This window comes from Danio rerio, chromosome 9, assembly GCF_049306965.1.
Source record: "Danio rerio strain Tuebingen ecotype United States chromosome 9, GRCz12tu, whole genome shotgun sequence".
Lineage (NCBI taxonomy): Eukaryota > Metazoa > Chordata > Actinopteri > Cypriniformes > Danionidae > Danio > Danio rerio.
The window spans coordinates 3185513-3210000 of NC_133184.1; the positions used below are offsets into that span (position 1 = coordinate 3185513).

General features: G+C 35.8%; 1 protein-coding gene across 5 annotated transcripts in view; it reads left to right on the forward strand.

Moving 5' to 3' along the window:
* Positions 1-543: 543 nt before the first annotated feature.
* dync1i2a (dynein, cytoplasmic 1, intermediate chain 2a) overlaps positions 544-24488 on the forward strand; it is a 61038-nt gene continuing 37093 nt past the window's right edge. For 2 of the 5 annotated variants that reach the window (XR_012385022.1, XM_017357723.4), the window contains exons 1-6: positions 544-621; positions 5660-5771; positions 7214-7328; positions 14175-14265; positions 17984-18037; positions 19364-19479. Coding sequence is in view for 3 of the 5 variants with exons in the window: in XM_017357723.4 (XP_017213212.2) it covers positions 5664-5771; positions 7214-7328; positions 14175-14265; positions 17984-18037; positions 19364-19479 (484 nt within the window). In the remaining 2 variants the exon portion in view is untranslated. 5 annotated transcript variants of the gene reach the window in all.

Consider the following 24488-nt stretch of genomic DNA (forward strand, 5'->3'; position numbering starts at 1 on the left):
ATCCTGGGTTGTACGTTGCATGTTGGTAAAGCAGAGGCGTAATCCACATGCATTTAAGGAGCGTTTATTAATAAATCCATAAAAGAGGAAACAACAGGAAGATCCACCAACATAGTGGAACAAACATTTAACAACTGACTGACACACAAGGGCTATATACACAGGGGGCAACAATTAGGCTAAGCAAGCAGACAAGATTACTTCTCAATCAGCACCCCTGTTCAGTCAGTGCACTCATCAGGGTATCAGCTATTTAAAGTGCGGTCATGATCTGAAAACTCTAATAGTGCACTGAAATGTTTGTATCCTGAAAAGTCTCACAATATGCAGTATTAATTTGTATATATAAAGCGTTTTGCTTTACTATTTTTTTATGTTATGTTACTATGTTTCATATCTAGACCTATTTTAAATAACAAAATATTTACTTTTCCTTTAGCTCATTTTTGTTTTTGTATATGGTACTTTCCTATTCTGTAGTATTTCACAGCAATCGCGTTTTAAACATTCGCTTTTTTGATCCTCCCGGCACCCGTCAGAGTCGCGCCTCCGCATCCGCGCACCCGGAAACTGAGCAGGGCAACAAAAGCAGCGCTTTCTGCAGGCAACAAACAATCTCAGGTCTGCTTATAACATGCTTTTAAATAAGAGAAAACGTTTCAATAATGTGTCTATGACTCTAGTCAACTTTTTATCCGCCGGGTTGTCACTTTTATGCGTTGGGTGTAGTCCAGCAGTAGCTATTTACCAGGAGTGCTGTTGGGAGTCAGTCATATGACAGTCACGCATTTAAAATCGACTGCGAATATAATATTTTGTATATAACGTTAACATGATGTAATATGATATGAATGAAGTGATGTGCTTATGATTCTGTTTGTTTATGTAGTGAAAGGACAGAAGTTAATCTCTAGCAGATTAACAGTTACTGACAGCAGGAAAATCCGCTTTAAGATGATTTAGTCAATATTTATTTGCTCCCAGAGCTAGTGAAGTGTTTACTGATTTTATAACTAATGTAATTGAGATCAAATTGGTTTTATATTCGCACATTCATTCATTTTTGAACAGTGACAGGGTCTCTGCATTGTTTACCACGATGTTTTGTAAATTGGGTCTAAAATATAGAGGTAAAGTTGGTTTTATATTCGGATATTCAGACATTCCCCTTAATAATATCATTTCAGAAAAGTATTCATTGCAAATTCTAAATAGGGAAATCATATTAGCCGCACATGAGTATCAAAGTACAACATTGTTCACAGTCAAATAAACAGTGTTAATGTTGTTTTCAAGTCATACTTGCATGGTAATTCCGATCGAATATTCAAAGTAACATGGTAAACAATATATATAGACTGCTAAATAAACGAATGTGTGAATATAAAACCAACTTTACCTCTATGTCTAAAATTGCAGTCTCTGATACTGGTAATATACAAGCATATTTCACCCACTAATATCTTAAAACTTGGTTTCTTAATAGTAAGTTTACATTTTATGAATGTAAAATTTTGTTAACAATATAAGTAATCTAATTAAATAAATTGATTAGGATAGACTGTAAAGCCAAAAAGTGATTTTTTCCCATAATGATGAAAGAGGTTTTGAACACTGAAAATTGGTTACAAATAAATTAATACATTACAAACATTAATACATTTTTTGCACCTTTGCAAGTTGACTATGTACAATGCCAAAATAAGTGAAGAGTACAGATGCAAAAACCTCTAAGTGCCGTCTGAAATTTTCATAAAAAATGAGCCTTTCTCAGCCTCCTCCTATTCTCAGCCTCCTTTGTTTTTGTTGAGTAATTTCGCTTTGAAAAGTAGTACTGAACCTACACACAGGAGGCTAATAAAAATGATAGAGGTAAAGATAGTTTTAGATTTGGATATTTAGACATTCTCCTTAATTTAATTTCAGAAAAGTATGCTTTGCAAATTCTAAAAAGGGGAAATCATATTAGCAGCCAATGACTATCAAAGTACAACATTGTTCACAGTGACTTAGATAGTGTTAATTTTGTTTAGAAGTCATACTTGCATGCTAATTCTGACCTAATATTCAATTTAGCATGGTAAACAATATTAAGACAGTTAAATGAATGAATGTGCGAATACAAAACCAACTTTACATCTAAAAAATTATAATTTTTGCATCAAAAAAATTATAATTTTTGGGTATTTCTGTTGTCTCATATTTATTACAAAAAAATACAATTTACATCTATCCCACTTTTAAGTTTATGTGGAATGTTTTGCTGGATAAAATCTGTGGAGACGTTTATAGGATATTTCTTTCATTTAATTTCTAACATGATATTTCAGTTGTAACAGCCACACTTTTTTTTTTTTTTTTTTTACAGAAAATCAATTTACTGTAGAATGAGATAGATATATGTATATATATATATATATGTAGGCACAACACAATTGTTGTTTGCTAGTTTCAGCTCGGCGCAAGAGTCGTTTTGACGTTTTGCAGCACGTTGTTTAGATATCAAATGCATTTGCGCTCATATGTGCGCCCATAGGCATTCTGGTCTAAAAAAGGAGGTGTGTTGAGGCACATTGCTGGCGCGTTGCTATTTTCAGGAACTTAAATAGACGGTTCAATAGATCAGATCAAAGCCGGTCTATTGTCCAGCGCAGAGCGTGATAGTTTTGCGCCTCACTTACACATTGCTTAACACACACAGGATGTACAGCAATACACAAATATCTTTATAAATGAGAAAGAATTAAAGGGTTAAAATATTACAAAAAATATTTTTTTCTAGCCTACATAAATATAAAAACCAAACTTTCATGTCTTCTTCATCTCGGGGGCCTTTTTCAGTTCATTCATAACAATTTGCTTTTGTATAATGTTATTATTATTCGCAGTATTACTTATTATATCCATATTTATATTTGTTTTATTAAAAACATGCTTAGATTTGTTCACCTGTCAGGTTTTAGACCATATGGGGCACAGCATGTGTATTTTGATATAACTCAGGTTTTTGAGCACATTTTGCTATTATTATTCATTTATTCATTTGCTGGAAATTAGCACTGAATTTAGAAATAGTTTTGAAACAAATATTTGTGCTTAACAAACTAAATTAAACATAGGCTAATTAATGTCTGCGTACAACACATTTCCCTATCCATGAGAGCGAAAGTGAAAGTAAAGAATGAGGAGGCTTATTTCTCATTCTCGCGCTGCAGATGCTCTGTTTAACTGTTTTCTTTCTAGTGAAGCGTTCAGTTTTTCCACTTACAAAGTTCACCATGTATATAGCAAATGCGCTTACACGCGGCAGAACTGGCTCTTAAAGGGAAAGGGAGATGAAACTCTGATTGGTTTATTCTCAAAACAGATCTATAACTCATTAAGAGAATAATGCGCCATAGCCCAAAGGGGATTTTTCCGTCTTTAAAATAGCAAAAGTGGATTCTGACACACCCTGAATGCGTTTGCGCCCTGCGCGTTGGACTTTGCGCTTGGACCGTCTAAATAGAGTCCTATGTCTTTAAAACCATTCAAATTAAATACTATTAATAGTAATAATAGTAATAATAATAACACTAACAAACAAATATTTCACAAAAAGAGGTTACTTAAAAAAAAAAATAATAATTTTAATATAATAATTTTATATTCCCTTCTGTTATTTATTTTTAAAATTTTTGAAATATTTCTCAAATGATGTTTAACAGAGGAAGGAAATTTTCACAGTATTTCAGATAATATTTTTTTTTCTAGAGAAAGTCTTAATTATTTTATTTTGGCCAGAATAAAAGCAGTTTTTAATAATTTAAAAACCATTTTAAGGTCAATATTATGAGCCCCTTTAGCAATATTTTTCCCCAACTGTATTCAGAACAAACCATCGTTATACAATGACTTACCCTAAATATATTAACCCAATTAACCTAGTTAAGCCTTTAAATGTCACTTTAAGCTAAATACTAGTATCTTTAAAAATATCTAATCACATATTTTTTACTGTCATCATGACAAAGATAAAATAAATCAGTTATTAGAAATGAGTTATGAAAACTATTATTTTTAGAAATGGGTTAAAAAAATATTTTTTCTTTTTAACTTTACTGTTTAAAATCCAAAAAAGCACAGAAAACCATGGTTTTGAAAAAATAACCTGACAGTGGGCATGTTGTGCTTTTGAGCTCCTCTTAAGATCACGAGTTGTGTGATGTATCAGGCTCGGGCAGCTGGCAGAAAACATTGGAGTCAATGATTATTCTCTTCTGTAATCTTCAGCATGATTTGTTCAGATTACCAGGCTGAAAAGGCAGTTTGCTCTTTGTTTTTTGAAGTGCGTGTTTTAATGTGGTGATCGAGAGCTGTGTTGAGAGTCAGGTGCTGACTGAGCACAAAAGCCAGATTAGAGAAGAGACTCTTAAACTGATCCTGTAAATCTGTCTGGAGAATCTGAGACGGGCTGACAGACAGGCGGCAGTCAATGGGGGGCCTGAGGCCAGGTGAACGAGGTCTCTCGCTTTCCCTTGGCAGTTTACCGCTCCATTTGGATGCGTTATACACTCAATAAATATATATTTTTGCTTTTTGTTCAAACTGCTTATATAAAATGAGCTGAATCAACATAATTCTTGAGTTTGTATTGGGACAATCTGATTGTTTTATGTTCAATCCACTTAAATTGGTTAACTTAATTGATTTGTGTAAATATAAGAGTTGCACGATATTGGAAAAACCTGACATTGCAATATTTTGTTTTGCTGCGATATACAGTTGTAGTATATGAATATAGTTGAAGTTGAAATCTTTCCAAATAGAGCTATTCAAATCGTCTTGTGAAATTATATTCATATCGCAATATGCAGTCGAAGTCAGAATTATTAGCTCTTCTGAATCTTTTGGCCAAAATAACATCAGCAACTGTGTCACATTGTTTATTTTTGGCCTATGAAAAAAAATTTGGATGTTTTTGAAGCAAAGGTGGATGAGCTATTAAATCTGGTGAATAATATATATTAATTAAAAAAGAAGACAGTGGCTGTTTCTGACTTTTGATGTCTGTCTAAATAATATTACATTAAATACAGAAAAACATACAGTTGAAGTCAGAATTATTAGCCCCCTTGACATTTTTATTTCTTTTTTTTTTAAATATTTCCCATGTTTAACAGAGCAAGGAAGTTTTCACAGTGTTTCTGATAATATTTTTTCTTCTGGAGAAAGTCTTTTTTGTTTTATTTCGGCTAGAATAAAAGCCGTTTTTAATTTTTTAAACACCATTTTAAGGAGAAAATCTTTAGCTATTGTAAGCTGTTTTTTTTTCAATAGTCTACAGAACAAACCATCATTATACAATAACCTGCCTAATTAACCTAATTAACCTAGTTACGTCTTTAAATGTCACTTTAAGCTGTATAGAAGTGTCTTGAATCTAGTCAAATATTATTTACTGTCATCATGGCAAAGAGAAAATAAATCCGTTATTAGAAATGAGTTATTTCAACTATTATGATTAAAAATGTGTTAAAAAAAAAAATCTGCTCTCCGTTAAACAGAAATTGGGGAAAAAATAAACAGGGGGGCTAATAATTCTGACTTCAACTGTATATACATTTGGGACTGCCGACACTCACTTTTCCCTGTGTGTTTGTGTGTTTGCTTTTTAAAGCATCATGTCGGATAAAAGTGAGCTGAAAGCTGAGCTAGAGCGGAAGAAACAGCGCCTGGCTCAGATTCGAGAGGAGAAGAAGAGAAAGGAGGAGGAACGCAAGAAAAAAGAGGTGAAAGCTCATCACAGATTACATCATTATTACACTCAACATAGTCTACTTGAATGAATACATCAGGATGAGGATTCACACTTAACAATCCTGTTCTGTACTGTGCATTATAAATAAAGAGATTCAGTATGGAAATGCTTCATTTAGTTTTAAACGTCCAGAGGTGGACTTGTTGCAATTTATCCCAAATGATGGTCTTTTTACCCATTAAAATTGTCATGAATAATGATAGAAGTTATAATATTAAACAAATCATATTAAATGGTTTTATTTTAAATATTATGTTACTTTGCTTTACTGTGCTTAATTATGATAACTGGTGGAGTCTAACAGTATTCAAGTACAGAAATTGAACAATCGCATGTAAAATAACATGCTCATCACTGCATGAATAATAATATCTTTATCAGGGTTCAACGCTAAGGATTTTTTATACGGGTCCGATCGGGCCTTTAGTTGAGATTTTTATCTGCCCTGCCAAAATTTTCACTTGCCCCACCAAAAAAACTAAAAAGTTCATAGCTATTTCTTGGCCACATATTTTAAATAATGGCAAAATTATGCCTGTGAATCTAGAATTTAAACATTTTAAATGTGTTAATAAATGTATAATAAGCAAAATTCAAGATTTTATGCAAATGAAAGAGCAGTATGAAAAATGTACTGGTATTTTAATGCAATTCTAAATAATTTTTATAAAAATGGCTTGCCAAACTGACAACTGTTTTTTTTTTGTTCTTTCTTTTCAGTTCCATAATTTTGTACCAATGTAATTGTCTGCTTCTAAGACTTTAGAAACAGGCGTTTTCTTTTAGCCTCATTGTTTAATTTTGCTGCCATGTTGCCATCTTTTCGCTGTACTGGTTGTTACTGGGTTACAAAAAAAAAAACAAAAAAAAACGTGCTCATTGTTACTGGCCGATAGTGGCCTGTAACAATCCGGTCTACTGTCCCGAGTGTCTTTCATGCTGGCCCCGGGCCACCGGGCAGTCCTTATTGTTGAGCCCTGTTTATTATTTAATCTTTAACAAACAGTCTAATCCTGCATTGTTGCTATTGCTGATGCACACATTGAGATATCGATGCTCTAACGTTATATTGTACACCCCATCCAACACTGTTGCAGCATTAGCGATTGTAAGGCGTACATCCGTTTTTTGCTACATCACCTTTAAGCTCACGATCTTCAACTTTAACAAGCAGCGCTGCTCATCACTGTCAATTCCAAGGCAGTATCACAAAAACTCAGAAGTGGGACAATCGATGCAAGTTTCTGTTTACACGTGCTTAGTATCCAGAAGTCCTTATGCATTTCTGAGTGCCGACTCTTGCGTTTTCATAAGCAAAGACACGTTCGATGTGAATGAGACCTAAGATTTTTGTTCTTCAGAACAATAGAAAGTTGTTGTTTTTTTGCTGAAGTGTTTGTTTTGCTGTTTTAGGCTGAGCTGAAGAAGGATGCCGTCCCACTGCAGGATGATTCAGACCTGGAGAAGAAGCGCAGAGAGGCTGATGCTCTGCTGCAGAGTATGGGCATCACTTCAGACGTGTCTGCCGGTAGGTCACATTTATATCCTCAAACAGCCTTTCCATGAAGCTGAAGATATACCTAGCCTATATTTATAAACCTTTTCCTAAAAAAAAAACTTTATATAAATAATATATCAGAGATGGGGGACTCGAGTCACATGACTTGACAATGACAATGTAGCCCACAGGGTAATCATAAGTATCATTCCGGCCACATCAGCATTGCAGCGCCGTTGTGGTTCAGTGGTCAGCACGTTGGTCTACCATGCCTTTAGATCCGTGTTCGATCCTCACCTGACTTAATATCTTTTTTTTTTTCATTTTATTGTTAAGACAAATAAAACTATAAGGTTGTTGAACATTTGAAGTTCTAAAGCAGCTGTTTTCTTAAAAAAAAACGTGATGGTCTCATTAGAAACTGAATGAAACTGAAAAAAATATATATTTACTCAGGTGAGGATCTTTATTTTTTTCAGTTTTTACATTGTGCTCATGGGGCTGCGAGACAATAAATAAGAAGAGCGGAGCTGCGGCAAAATAATGGATAAAAAGAGTGAGGATATGGTCAAATAAATAAATAAATAAATAAATAAATAAATAAAGCGACTGCAACTGCTGCTTTCTCCGTTGTCCATGCTGGAGAGGAACAGTCTGCGCATATGAAGCGCAGAGTTGGTGTCATTGACTACAGCTCTCATCTGATTGGCTAAAAGGTACGAGTAGCCCTGAGTCTGGCAGGAGAGTCTAAAAAGAAAAAACACTCTTATCCAGGGGGAGTCGAACGTGAAAGAGGATTAGCACATTCTCATTCAGGATGAACTCGCAAGTTTTAAACATTCAAAACTTTTTGTACACTCTTTTACATTTGCAAATGGTGTTTAGCATTTGTGAAACGTATTTTATGAAAATGCATTTTTATTTTGTGCACGTGAAATTTTTTGTGTGAATATAAATAAATAATTTACGCACGTGAATTTAGTTTTATGCACGTGAATTTGGCTACGCATGTGTACATCGTGTCTTTTGCGTGAATTATTATTGAGTCTATTCTGACTCCATAAAGAAGAACCGCTTTAAATGATTCATTCGGTTCATTGAACGATTCATTTGAACAATTCATTTGCTATTCGGCCATCAGATAATGCGGTGATATAAAATGGAAGCTGCTCCGCCAATAATCCGCCTATTTTACTAGTTTAAAGATTACAAACAAGACGGCTAATCAAAGTGTATACTATTTAGTCTGACTCAGTGCTTGTGTATATTTAGTGACAAGTTTTTTACAGCTATTATCATTCTTCTACACTGTTTTGTATCCACCTAATGCCTGGTTCACACTAGAGGATTTTAAGCCTGATTTGAGCCCGATTTGGAAGTTAACGAGCTCGCCGACAGATCGGGCTGTGATCGGGAAGAAATCTGCGGGTGCTCGGCGCTCGCCGCTCTTTATGTGTGAACTACTGAACAACGCATCAACGAGGCTCGCTGACGCGTCGCCGACACCTCGCAGACGGATATCCAACATTCAGCATGCTAAATATTCCAGAGCAGTCGGCCGACTCAACCCCACGTGTGGTCAGATGTAGTGACGAGCTGCAGCCAATGAGAGAGCATATCAGCATGAGCTGAATGCCTGTGTGTTCAGGAGCTCAGCAGAAACATCTGTTATTGGTCAGAATGGGCATCGGTGCACTCGCTTCATTCTGCATTAGCACAGACATGAGAGTAGGATATATTAACAGTGGAACTAGAATTCTGTAACTATTAGAATTACCATACGGCTCATTCTGACCGTTCTCATATAAAGCGCCATATTGTCACAACATATTTACATTCAAAGCTATTATTGAGATATTAAAATTAAGCTTTGAATGCTTAATTTGAATGCTTTGAATGCCATTACCCTAAAATATCATCTTTTTTTGGTAATACAGCCTATAAATATGTAGTTAAGATACTAAAACACTTAAAGGCTTGGCTTTCATTTTCACTTTCAAACAGGAGCTATTCGTCACAGAATATGCTGTTTTGAAAGATATCTGAAGTAAATTGATGTTTTTGCCATCAGAAAGTTTTGTTTATGTTAGCAGGAAGTTGCCAGGCAAGAAAATGCACATATTTAAAGTCACAGTGAAAAGTATCAGACATGCATCCAGTCATTTTGACCAATATGGTAATTTAAGGCAGAATTGCTCAGTTCTTTACTGTTTTGTGATAAAAAAAAAACAATGTCAGAAAGAAATACACTGATAGTTAGAAAATGGCAGGGTGTTATAAATATGTTAGTTTTATTTCAAAGAGTTATAAAATTACAAAAATTAAAAACTCTCTGTGTATTTATCCACTGGAACCTTGCAGATAAGTGATTAATCCGCTGATTTGACGATGTTTTTAAATGCTTTCTCCAAAGCTTTAAACGCTGTCAGTGATGTCATCAGCACACAAGCAGCCAATAGTGTTCAGCTTTTTCTGACGACTCCTCCCTCAAATTTTCATTGGCTGTGGTTTGGTAGCTTGAATGAGCTGATGGGGAATGAGATGTTGTCAGATCATGTAGTGTGTGACCCCCCTCTTGTGGATCGTTCACGGAGTGTTGCGTAGTGTGAACACCACAGAGATCAAAAGACACAAAGTCAAGTCATGTAGAGTGAACAGCACAGCGATCTGCTGATGTTTAAAATCCTGTAGTGTGAACTAGGCTTAATTTAACCAAGCATCCGCATTTGCTGTATATTTTAAACACCCAAACTATCCTCGATATCAAGAACTTTCATGCGTCCTCCGTTCTTGTGGTTTTGAGTTTTGGAACGGTAATGATGACGTTACACGAGGATGCAAGACCGCTGAAGAACGCATATTGAGAAACAGCCATGGTGAATGTGCAGAGCTGGTGGTCCTCCAGGAGCATGGTTGAGAAACACTGGAATAATGTATACAGCACTCAGCATAAATGAGTACACCCCTCACAGATCTCTCTTCTATACGACTGTTTTCTACAGGATGTTTTGCAATAATCTATTTGTGCATATACATTATTGAAACTAAAAATTATAAGTAATCTAACTAAGAAACCAAACATCACAGTCCAAAAATAAGAACACTTAAATTAATTTTGGGGGAAAACATTAAATAAGATTTCAATAAACAGGAGCAATCAAGAGAAACAAAAAACATGCCAAATGTAGTTGGAATTTTGTTGCAATCACTGGTTAGATTTTAAATGTATTATCTTTCTATTAATAAAGATGTTCGGTGACCAAACTCTTATTTTAATATAACCATTTGATCAGTTGTTGTTAGCTTTTTTTTCTTCTGTTGAACAGAAAAGCAGATATTTCAAAGAATGTTGGAAACTGCTTTGGTGGGAACCATTGACTTCTATAGTATTTGTTTTTCCTACTGTGGATGTCAGTGGTTACTGGTTCCAACATTCTTCAAAATATCTTCTTTTAGTGTTCGACAGAAAAAAAGAAACTCATAAAAGCTTGAAACCACCTGACGGTGAATAATTAGTGGGTAAATAGTAATTCATGTGTGAATTAACCCTTTAAATGCAGAAGCCCATTGTAGTGTAGTTCATCGAATTGAACACAAGAGGGCAGCAGTACACCGCGGTAAATTTGACGGTGGACAGTTTTGTTTTGGAATCTGCGTAGATAGTTTTGGACTTCATATTTTCTACCATTTTTTTCAAAAGCTTTTCATGTTAAGTTGGAATATATATGTATTTAAAAATAGATAAACATTTTTTATGTTCATCACTAACAAAAAAGTCTAACATGTATCTATTTCAATAATTTAGTGTTTTAGGTTGTTTTAAATCATTATTTTGTGTGTGTTGTTAAATATTAATATTCACCAAAAAACTCTGTGGATTAAAATAAATATGCAAAAATGTTTCAGGAAATTGAAGTTAGTGATTGAAAAAATGTAACATTCACACACGTGTTGGTCCAAGTCATGAAATATCTGAGATTATTTTTGTTTGACACTTTAATTTTTTATTTTCAGTTTATCAAACTGTAATTTTTCTTATATCATGCTATATTACACTTACTGTTATAGTCAGGCTATTTTACAGCTTCATTTGATTTCTTTCATGCTCATAAACTGACAGTCACAAATGTAACGTTTGAAATGTTTTTCTTTTCTCTTTTCCTCTGAATATCAGTTAAATTATCCATTGTTGTTGTCATTATGGCCATTAAAGTCATTCAAAATGTTTATTTTTTTCAAAAGTAAATCTTTAAAAAGTTTAGATTTTTTTTTTTGTGGTAATTTTATGTATTTTAAAATTATTTATAAACCTTTTATTATATAAATGTTTTTTTTTTTGGCAAATTTTATGCGTTTTTAACCATGAAATTCCCACAGGTAATGGACTTTCTGGAATATCATGGGATTTTAAATGCTTTATTAAACACATTGAAAGTTAAAACCTTTAAATCAGGCGTTTTTTGTATGTTTCTTACTTTATATTTTATTTTCCGTTGATCAAAATGTAATTTTACTAAACCACATTTTTTATGTCTTACTATTTTACACCTATTAATAGACCTGTCACAATAATCAATAATCAGCTTCTCATTCAGTACTTGGCGCTGGCATCAATCATATTTACCGTTGCAATTTTATATTTCCAAATAATATTTAAGCCATTTTACGGTGACATTTACGTTTCACCTCACTAATGTTAAGATTTATAGTTGAACATTTACCTAAAAGGACATTTATTAGTATATAGAGTAGGTTGTTTACCTTTTGAACATCAAATTATGGAAGCTAAATGACCTTTAGGATGATAAGTATTTTAAAGTGTTTATGGCTGTTTGCATTATTATGCTGTTATTTAGTCATTATATAATCAGTGGTAGTCAAAATGACAATAATATCGCTTAGCGCAACAATTTCTGTGACTATTCAATTCAGCTTTATTTGTATAGCGCTTTTTCAATGTAGATTGTGTCAAAGCAGCTTCATGTAAATGGTCATAGTGACTGGAACAGAGTAGTTAAGTTTTAAGTTTTTAAGTTCAGTTCAGTTTAGCTCAGTTCAGTGTGGTTTAAAGTCATTACTATATCGCACAACAAAAATTCCTTATCGTGAATGACCTGCCTATTGTTATAGTCAAACTATTTTTCAGCTTCATTTAGTTTCTTTCCCGCTCCGAAACTGACAGTCGGAAATGTAAAGTTTGTAAAACTGCTTTTTCTCTCTTTTTTTCTCAAAATCTCAGTTAAATATTCATTGTTGTTGTCAAAGTGCCCATTAAAGTCATTCAAAATGATTTTTTTTTTCTTAAAATTAACTGTTTAAAAGTGTTTAGGTTTTTAGATCATTTTATGTATTCATATTTTGGTCACACTTTACAATAAGGTTCATTAGTTAATGTAAATTAATGCATTTACTAACATGAACAAACGATGAACAATACATTTACTACAGTATTTATTCATGTTAATAAACGTTAGTTAATGAAAATACAGTTGTTCATTGTTAGTATGTTAACTCATGGTGCATTATCTAATGTTAACAAGCATGGACTTGGATATTAATAATGCATTAGTAAATGTTCAGTTATGATTTATAAATGCTGTACAAGTGTTCATGATTAGTTCGTGATAGTAAATACATTAACTAATGAACCTTATTGTAAAGTGTTACCCATATTTTTTATATAAACCATTTTTATTATATAAAGTTTTTTTTTTGTACATTTTATTTGTTTTAACCATGAAATAGCCACAAGCTTCCCACAGGTCATGGATTTTCTGGCATATCTTGGGATTTTAAAAGACTTATTACACACATTGAAAGTGAAAAGCTCCAAATCAGTTTATCATTCATTTATATCATAAATTTATTTTTATTTTAGTTTCAGTTGATTAAAATGTAATTTTCCTATACTGCATGTTCTATATCATGCTATTTTACACCTATTGCTATAGTTAGGCTGTTTTTCAGCTTCATTTAATTTCTTTCATAAACTGACAGTCACTAATGTAAAGTTTGTAAAACTGCTTTTTTCTCTCTTTTTTCATAAAATCTCAGTTAAAATATATTATTGTTGTCATAGTGGCCATTAAAGTCATTCAGATTTTTTTTCACTCAAAAGTAAATCTTTTTATTTTATATATTTATTTATTTTATTTTTTTACATTTTAGTTTGAGTTGATCAAAATGTAATTTTCCTATACCGCATTTTTATATCATGCTATTTTACACCTATTATTATTGTTAGGCTATTTTTCAGCTTCATATTGTTTCTTTTCACGCTCAACAGAAATGCAAAGCTGACAGAAACGAAACCAACTGATAAAAGCATATACTAACCTACAGATTATTAACCTACATGAGAGAGATGAGAGTGTTTCTACAGGTGGTTTGTCAAGCTAACTCACCTGTGTGAAGCACACTTCAGAAGTGCATGTTATTTTTAATTTTTTTTGTACATTTTAATTGTTTTTAACCATGAAATAGCCACAAAGTTCCCACAGGTCATGGACTTTCTGCAATATCAGGGGATTCGCAAATGCAAAGTTTGAAAAAACACTTTTCTTCTCTGTTTTTCTCCAAATCATAAATTATCTATTGTTGCTGACATAGTGGTCATTAAAGTCATTCAGAATATGTCATTTTAATACTATTATTATTTTATTAAATTAATAATATAATATAAGCACAACAGCAGCCTGCGTTTGTGTTCATTTTAGGAATTCAGATTTTAGTCAGTGAAAGTCAGGAAATGTCGAACCCTGAAGCCAGAGAATATGATATGGCATTAAACTCAAAACTCTCTCTCTTTCTATCCAAATACTTTGAGGGCATTTTATGTCAACAAAAGTATGTTTATCTGGCTCTGTCTTTCTTTAGCTCCTGCACCCATGTCTCCCACTGCCAAATCTGTGGGCAGTCCAAGTGAGGCAGGGAGCCAAGACTCAGGAGACGGGACCACTGGACCACGGTAATCTCCATCTCTCTCTCTCTCTCTCTCTCTCTCACTCTCTCTCTCTCTCTTTCTCTCTCTCTCTCTTTCTCTCTCTCTCTCTCTCTCTCTCTCTCTCTCTCTCTCTCTCTCTCTCTCTGTCTATTACACTCTCTCATGTTTGTGGCAGGTCTGATATAATTAGCACTGGAGAGGTCTGTAGCTTTAGGATTAACCACCAGTGAAAGTGTCTGAAGTGTATTTTTGGGTAAAGTTCTTCCGCATTAACTCTCATTAGACACTTCTGAGGTGTAGCTAAAATATAATTTACTGCTGGAAAACCCCTGAGAATCGAAAACATGAAAAGACCTACCCAGAATTTTACACCATCCCCGATTTGCTATTAATGCAAATGTCATAAAATGAGCATGATATAGCATAACTAGCTATATTCTAATGCAGAATTAGATCAAACAGAGACGGCTAATCCAGGGTGCTTTGCAAACGCTTGAGTGCAACAGTGATGAAATAGTTGGTAACACTTTACAATAACGCCTCATTAGTTAAGTAAGGAATAAAGTACATCCTGGAGGTTGTTATCGCAGAGTAATGCCTGGTAAGGTTATCGGCAACTCGACTTGAAGTGGAGCATTGTTTTATAAGACTGAAAGGCTTTATATTTCTGAAACAACTGTCCTGGATGTACTTTATTTAGCTTATTACACAGCCGTTTGCAACAAAACAGTCATAATACATTGTTCTGAGTTATAATAGTTTATTAATATGTTAATTAAACAGAAATCTGACAGAAACCAAAACAGCTGATGGAGTATACACTAACCTGCGCATTATTCAGTCACAGGATGGCGCCAAACCGTCTAAAACACAAAGCTGACAGAAGCCAAAACAGCTGATGGAGTATACACTAACCTGCGCATTATTCAGTCACAAGATGGCGCCAAACAATCGAAAGCGCAAAGCTGACAAACAAAATCAGCTGATATAGCATACACTAACCTACGCATTTTTCAGTCACAAGATGGCGCCAAACCGTCTAAAACCAAACAGTCAAAAACAAAAAGCTGACAGAAACAAAATCAGCTGATGGAGTATACACTAACCTACGCGTTATTCAGTCACAAGCTGGCGCCAAACCATCTAAAACACAAAGATGACAGAATCCAAAACAGCTGATGGAGTATACACTAACCTTCATATTATTTAGTCACAAGATGGCGCCAAACAGTCAAAAACACAAAGCTGAAAGAAACAAATAATTTCTGCAATTATACCACTCTTAAACCTACACATACCCCCAAACCTGTCCCTAACCCTATCCGTATCCCACCCCAAGACCACCAGAAGTGTTCTGCAACACATTATGAACACGTCAAGTACATCGTACATGTGCATAGTAGGTCACTTTCTATATAGTGTGACCTATATTTCTAATAATATGTTATATTGTAAGAAATATCACTATCGCAATACTTAACAACAATTTTGCATATTTTCCCAGTATCGCGCGGTCCTACTCTTTAGCAGTAAACTTTTCCCAACATAAGTAAACACTAGGGATGTAACGGTATTGTAAATACCGTCATACTGCAATATTATTTTTTTCCGATATTACCGAAGTCGCATGACTCGGTAAAACTATAGGTCTTCTGAGAAAATTTGCTCAGGCGAATGAAGCGAACGGGAGGTAGCGAAAACTACAATTCCCATCAGCCCATGCTTGACCATCATCCCTTGCGGTCTGTTGTCGCTACAGATCCAGTAATGCGGAAATGGAGTGTGCTGCTAGAAGCGGGGATGAAAAAGAGCTGGAAAACCCTAAAGCGGGTGTTGTCGCTGCACGCGTACTAAATAGCGGTGTTGTCGCGCGAGTTCTTATCAGCTGTGTTGTCGCGCGAGTTCTTATCAGCTGTGTTGTCGCGCATACTGAATAGCGGTGTTGTCGCGCGAGTTCTTATCAGCTGTGTTGTCGCGCGAGTTCTTATCAGCTGTGTTGTCGCGCATACTGAATAGCGGTGTTGTCGCGCGAGTTCTTATCAGCTGTGTTGTCGTGCACGTACTGAATAGCGGTGTTGTCGCGCGAGTTCTTATCAGCTGTGTTGTTGCGCGCGTACTGAATAGCGGTGTTGTCGCGTGAGTTCTTATCAGCTGTGTTGTCGCGCGCCTACTGAATAGCAGTGTTGTTGCGCGAGTTCTTATCAGGTGTGTTGTCGCGCGCCTACTGAATAGCGGTGTTGTCGCGCGAGTTCTTATCAGCTGTGTTGCCGCGTGCCTACTGAATAGCGGTGTTGTCGCGCGAGTTCTTATCAGCTGTGTTGTCGCGCGCCTACTGAATAGCGGTGTTGTCGCGCGAGTTCTTATCAGCTGTGTTGTCGCGCGCCTACTGAATAGCGGTGTTGTCGCGCGAGTTCTTATCAGCTGTGTTGTCGCGCGCCTACTGAATAGCAGTGTTGTCGCGCGAGTTCTTAACCTGGGCCAAGGTTGAGTTGTCAACCTGGGCCAAGTCATATCTCTCTGTCCCAGAAACCTCAGTCCCAAATTAGAGGGTTTTTTTTCTGCTGCAGGGGACATGCCCAGAGATACCAGCTTTTACCAGATTATATTTATATGATAATTTTCCTTTAAACCCATCTCTATCTAAGTGAGTGAGTGATTAAATGTTGAATGTGATGAGTTTTCAACAATACTAAATTGAAACTTTATTTTTTTACATGGTTTAATATTTTTTTGTTATTAAAATTGAAGTTCCTGTTTCAAAGCTTACAGATAGATGGCTAATTTGTATGTCATTGACACTTTTGGCACTTTTTTGGAGTATTTTCATAAGTTTGTTTTTTCCTGTAAATGATTCAATAAATACCGTACCGTGACATTCATACCGAGGTATTGAAATACCGAACCGTAAAATTCTGATACCGTTACATCCCTAGTAAACACTAAAATACCATTCACAAACAAGCATTCAAGGGGGTTTTAACCTGATGTGTTTTTCATTTCTCAACTAGGATTAAATATTTGACTGTGAAGAATATTTCCACTTGGGATTTAGGGCACATGTAGAATAGGGAGGGGAAAGGGGTACATATATTTGGTGCAGTTGGGAATCATATCCCATTGGGACACAGTCTAAAATCGAACGTGTGTTTCCCACATGAGCTCAACTTCTCTGCCCAAAATGATCTAACCACTAGTCATGGCTCCAGCTATTAAAATGATATGAATATCCAAATGTTATAGACGTTCAGTGTAGGAAAGACCTGTGGGAGCAGTGTGGAGCTGCCGTGGGGAGTGTTTAACCTCTGATTATGGCTGAACGCACTCACACACACACTCAGAGATGCCCCGCAGGCCTCCGTGCGCACTCATATCCCGCACCGCTTCACCACTTCCTACACACACGCGGATCGTGTTTCCAACAGCACACACACCGAACCACACACAGCTTCGCTGACGTGAGGTAGTTTAGTGTCAGGATCAGTGAGGATTTGATGTCGATGAAATGATACCAGCCTGTTTCTTTTTCATCTGTGTAGCTTATTGCAAGTAATTCGTCCTTGTATTTGTCTCCCGAACATCAGAACTGACATGTGTTTATGTGTTTGTCTCATGTCTATAGACGCTTTTCTGCTGTCTCTACCTGCTCGAACATTGTGTTTTTTTTTAAGTGTGGTCTCTAACAGCCTCTCTGTCTTCTTGTATCCGTGTGTCTGTGTGTAACCGTGTGTCGTGACACTAACAGGACTCTGCACTGGGACTGTGACCCGTCCACTGTTCTTCTTCACTCTGAGCTCGGGTACTGCACTCTTTCTGCTCATTCTCCTTCTCTTTCCGCTGTTTTCTCACACACCTCTCAGTAAATAGAAAGCAAAATGAAAGTAAATAAATGAACGGGGCTGTCTTATAATCATGGTATAGCTTAATGTAATCAGCAGAAAACAACAAGAAGCTGTGATTAAACGAAATAACTGATTATTCTGATTCGTTTTATAGTGAAGCACTGTGTTGTGAATACACACGTGAGCTTACTGTTTGGTTTTTTCATTCCCTCAGAGCTGCAGGACACAGTAAATGCAAACAGTTTCATCTCTAATATGAATTTTGCAACTACTTTTTTCTACTGTGATTTACAGTATTTTACCAATGTCCCTCTGAAATGAAAGCTTAATGATTTGAAGAGTTGACAGTGGGTTTTTTTGAGAAATAAAAAATATAAGTTGTATTTTTATAATTAAGTGTGTTCTTGGTTCACAAGACCAGTCATAAGACCAGTCGATTTGATAAAAATATGATGTATATGCCATCTGAAAGCTAAATAAATGAACTTTCCATTAATATATGGTCTGTTTGGAAAATATTTGGTCGAGAAACAACTATTTGAATATCTGGAATCTATGGATTAAAAAAAAATATATATATATTTATATATATATATATATATATATATATATATATATATATATATATATATATATATATATATATATATATATATATATTAGCGCCCCTGTTTATTTTTTTCCCAAATTTCTGTTCTGTTCTGGGAAGATTGTTTCAGCACATTTCTAAGCATAATAGTTTTAAAAACTTATTTCTAATAACTGATTTATTTTCTCTTTGCCATGATGACAGTAAATAATATTTTACTAGATAATTTTCAAGACACTTCTATACAGCTTAAAGTGACATTAAAAGGCTTAAACAAGGTTAATAAGGTTAACTAGGCAGGTTAGGGTAATTAGTAAAGGTTTTGTATAACGATAGTTTGTTCTGTAGACTGTCGAAAAAAAAATAGCTTAAAGGGGCTAATAATTTTGTCCCAAAAATGGTTTTTAAAAAATTAGTAACTGCTTTTATTCTAGCTGAAATAAAACAAATAAGACTTTCTCCTGAAGAAAAAATATTATCAGACATACTGTGAAAATTTCATTGCTCTGTTAAAAATCATTTGGGAAATATTTAAAAAAGAAAATCAAAATCAAAAGGGGGCTAATAATTCTGACTTCATCTGTATATTATTAGCCCCCTTTTATATGCTCCATTTCCTTCACAACCGAGTCTAAATCCATTTAAATACATAACATTTTGAAAGATTTTTGTGTGTGGCTGTGTGCTCTTCCAGACGTGGTCCTCTGAAGTTGGCCATGACAAAGATGACCCATGTGGATTTCCCGCCAAAAGAGGTGGTGTCCTACACCAAAGAGACACAGACGCCCACCATGACCGAGCAGAAGGACGGTGAGTCAACAATTCATGTGCAATTCTGTCTGATACCATTCACAAGAATGTTTTCTTCTTATTAATGAATTAGCATTTTCTGTTTGTTTCTTATGATATTTTTTTCCTCACCTCGATAAACGCTCACAAGATATTATTTTTATTTATGGATTTTTTATTGATTTTCTATTTTCTTTTTAAAAAAAAAACATTTCTAAATTTTTTTGTCCCATCTTGAACACATTATATGTTTTTGTTGTAAATGAACTCTTTATAGGGCACTCAATTAAATTTTCAACCAACAAAAATAAGTTTTATTGTAATAAATGTGTTATATTGTAATAAATTTCATGAAGTTACCATATATGGTTCCTCGGATAATCAAAGGTTGAAATTGACCACTTTTAAAAATTTCACCATAAAAAAACTATTATTATTTAACATTTACATTTACATTTAGTCATTTGGCAGACGCTTTTATCCAAAGCGACTTACAAATGAGGACGAGGAAGCAATTTACACAACCAAGAGCAACAATGAATAAGTGCTAAAGGCAAGTTTCAGGTCTGTAAAGTCTAAGAAGGGAAGTATTAGTAGTATTAGTATTTTTTTTTTTTTTGTACAGTTAGTGTGATATTCAGAGAGTCAATTGCAGATTAGGAAGTGAAGTGGAGACTAAATAGTTGAGTTTTTAGTCGTTTCTTGAAAATAGCGAGTGACTCTGCTGTTCTGATGCAGTTAGGGAGTTCATTCCACCAACTGGGCAGATTGAGCGTGAGCGTTCGCGAAAGTGATTTCTTCCCTCTTTGGGATGGAACCACGAGGCGACGTTCATTCACAGAACGCAAGTTTCTGGAGGGCACATAGATCTGCAGAAGTGAGAGCAGATAAGAAGGAGCAAAGCCAGAAGTCACTTTGTAGGCAAACATCAGAGCTTTGAATTTGATGCGAGCAGCAACTGGCAGCCAGTGCAAACGGACTAGCAGCGGAGTGACATGTGCTCGTTTAGGTTCATTGAAGACCACTCGTGCTGCTGCGTTCTGGAGCAGTTGAAGAGGCTTGATAGAGTTAGCTGGAAGCCCAGCTAGTAGAGAGTTGCAGTAATCCAGTCTGGAGAGAACAAGAGCTTGAACAAGGAGTTGAGCTGCATGTTCAGATAAGAAGGGTCGGATCTTTCTGATGTTATAGAGTGCGAATCTGCACGATCGAGCAGTTCTAGAAATGTGGTCAGAGGAGTTTAGTTGGTCATCAATTCAGTTTAACTGCTGAATGTTGTCAAATGAACAACACGACTGTTGGGTTTAGGCAATTGTATCAGTTTGCGGACTGCAAGACTGGGGCGTGACATGAAGAGGTGTAAAATGCAATAAATTAGAGAGGCGAAACTTGCAGTTATCGAGATTCCATTGAACCATGCAAGATGCTAAACGAAATGTTGGTAGCAAGATGGCGGAAATACTTACCAGAGAACATTTTCAGCAAATGATTTTATGAGTTTTCTCCAAATGTATCCTCAACCAATTCATTTGATATATTATTATATTAATTTGTAGTAGTAGTTTTAATTGTAGCAACTCCAGCGTGCTGATTTTATCAATTTTGTCATGACAGTTAGCCTACTCTGCGGCGCCCCCTGTGGTTACAGTATAATGGCGAGCTCATCAAGTATGAAGGACTTAGCAACTCGCGACTGTACATAAAAAACTGTGATGGTTGGGTTTAGGATTGGGGAAGGTGTAGACCTTAATAACTGTAATGGTTGGTTTAAAGGTCTTTGCACAAGAAAGTCTGAAATTTTTGTATGCGTTTTTTTTTTTTTTTTTTCCCATATGTACAAACCATGCACGATGCAGATTAATTAATCCATTACGAAAAAAAAACGCAAAATATTTCAGTATAACAAGCAGTGATACTTTGTTCTCTTCTCCAAAGTAGAAAAAGATAGGTTACATAGGCTACATAATGTGTTCATCTCGTGGCTGCACATTAAAAACTGTGATGGTTATGTTTAGTGTTGGGGAAGGTGTAGACGTTGAAACCGTAATGGTTATGTTTAGGGTTGGGGAAGGTGTAAATGTTAATAACTGTGATGGTTAGGTTTAGGGTTGGGGAAGGTGTAGACGTTGAAACCGTAATGGTTATGTTTAGGGTTGGGGAAGGTGTAAATGTTAATAACTGTGATGGTTAGGTTTAGGGTTGGGGAAGGTGTAGACGTTAATAACTGTGATGGTTGGGTTTGGGGTTGGGGAAGGTGTAGACGTTTAAACCGTGATGGTTATGTTTAGGGTTGGGGAAGGTGTAGACGTTGAAACCGTAATGGTGATGTTTAGGGTTGGGGAAGGTGTAGATGTTAATAACTGTGATGGTTGGGTTTAGGGTTGGGGAAGGTGTAGATGTTAATAACTGTGATTGTTGGGTTTAGGGTTGGGGAAGGTGTAGATGTTAATAACTGTGATGGTTGGGTTTAGGGTTGGGGAAGATGTAGATGTTAATAACTGTGATGGTTGGGTTTAGGGTTGGGGAAGGTGTAGATGTTAATAACTGTGATTGTTGGGTTTAGGGTTGGGGAAGGTGTAGATGTTAATAACTGTGATGGTTGGGTTTAGGGTTGGGGAAGATGTAGATGTTAATAACTGTGATGGTTGGGTGTAGGGTTGGGGAAGGTGTAGATGTTAATAACTTTGATGGTTGGGTTTAGGGTTGGGGAAGGTGTAGATGTTAATAACTGTGATGGTTGGGTTTAGGGTTGGGGAAGGTGTAGATGTTAATAACTGTGATGGTTGGGTGTAGGGTTGGGGAAGGTGTAGATGTTAATAACTTTGATGGTTGGGTTTAGGGTTGGGGAAGGTGTAGATGTTAATAACTTTGATGGTTGGGTTTAGGGTTGGGGAAGGTGTAGATGTTAATAACTGTGATGGTTGGGTTTAGGGTTGGGGAAGGTGTAGATGTTAATAACTGTGATGGTTGGGTGTAGGGTTGGGGAGGGTGTAGATGTTAATAACTTTGATGGTTGGGTTTAGGGTTGGGGAAGGTGTAGATGTTAATAACTGTGATGGTTGGGTTTAGGGTTGGGGAAGGTGTAGATGTTAATAACTTTGATGGTTGGGTTTAGGGTTGGGGAAGGTGTAGATGTTAATAACTGTGATGGTTGGGTTCAGGGTTGGGGAAGGTGTAAATGTTAATAACTGTGATGGTTGGGTGTAGGGTTGGGGAAGGTGTAAAAGTAATAACCGTGATGGTTATGTTTAGGGTTGGGGAAGGTGTAGATGTTAATAACTGTGATGGTTGGGTTTGGGGTTGGTGAAGGTGTAGACGTTGAAATCGTGATGGTTATGTTTAGGGTTGGGGAAGGTGTAAATGTTAATAACTGTGATGGTTGGGTGTAGGGTTGGGGAAGGTGTAAAAGTAATAACCGTGATGGTTATGTTTAGGGTTGGGGAAGGTGTAGATGTTAATAACTGTGATGGTTGGGTGTAGGGTTGGGGAAGGTGTAGATGTTAATAACTTTGATGGTTGGGTTTAGGGTTGGGGAAGGTGTAGATGTTAATAACTGTGATGGTTGGGTTTAGGGTTGGGGAAGGTGTAGATGTTAATAACTGTGATGGTTGGGTGTAGGGTTGGGGAAGGTGTAGATGTTAATAACTTTGATGGTTGGGTTTAGGGTTGGGGAAGGTGTAGATGTTAATAACTGTGATGGTTGGGTTTAGAGTTGGGGAAGGTGTAAATGTTAATAACTGTGATGGTTGGGTGTAGGGTTGGGGAAGGTGTAAAAGTAATAACCGTGATGGTTATGTTTAGGGTTGGGGAAGGTGTAGATGTTAATAACTGTGATGGTTGGGTTTGGGGTTGGTGAAGGTGTAGACGTTGAAATCGTGATGGTTATGTTTAGGGTTGGGGAAGGTGTAGATGTTAATAACTGTGATGGTTGGGTTTAGGGTTGGGGAAGGTGTAAATGTTAATAACTGTGATGGTTGGGTTTAGGTGTGGAGTAGGTGTAGATGTTAATTACTGAAATAATAACTAGAAGTTACACCGCTTCATGTTACCCCCTTGTCTTGCAGTTCGCAGACAGACCCTGCTTGGTTTAGGGGTGGAGTTTTTTTTTTAAATCAGATGTTTTCGTATGACTGATGTTGTATTACTTCATACGAATTAGCCACTAAACTAATAAAACGTAAAACATTTACATTCTTTTACGCTTTTGAGTTGTTTTAAATAACAAAAGCTTATGAATTTCGTTAAATCAGGAATAGCTATTTACAGTGTGGTCTTCTCGTCTCATGCGCTCGCACTTTCGTTTTCACATGAAAGCCTCCCTAACTTTAGCACTCGCTGATGGCACATTTACTCACGGGGAGCCTTGATTCAGCACATGGATATACTTTCTACACTAAAAATGTCATGACAAAAAGTCAAGACGACAGATTTTTGTCCCTTTAACTTATTTTTTTAAGTTAATCAGGTTTCAACTAAATGGTTAAATTGTACATTTAAAGACCTAATTAGGTTAATTAGGCAAGTCATTGTTTATTAATGGTTCGTTCTGTAGACTATCAAAAACAAATATTGCTTAAGGAGGCTAATAATGTTGACCTTAAAGTGGTTTAAAAAAAAACAGCTTTTATTCCAGCCGAAATAAAACAAATAAGACTTTCTCCAGAAGAAAAAAGCATTATGGGAATTACAGTGAAAAATGCCCTGCTCTGTTAAACATCTTTTGGTAAATACTTGAAAAAAAAAGTATAATTTTGACTTGAACTGTACATCTACAGCATCACACAGCATGATTGACACATGTCAGTCATAGGACTGCGTTTGCACTTACAGTTAGAGCGCGAGCCTCTGATCTGAGTGCCTTTCAGGAGTGTGTATATGTGTGTGTGTACGAAAGATCAGAAGTGTGCGACCCCTTTTTGGATATAATCTGCCCATAGTGAACATGGAGATGAAAGCTGAGGGAAAATTGCAGGGACTCGAGAAACACAAGACGCCAAGGCAAGATTAAACACACACACACACACACACACATA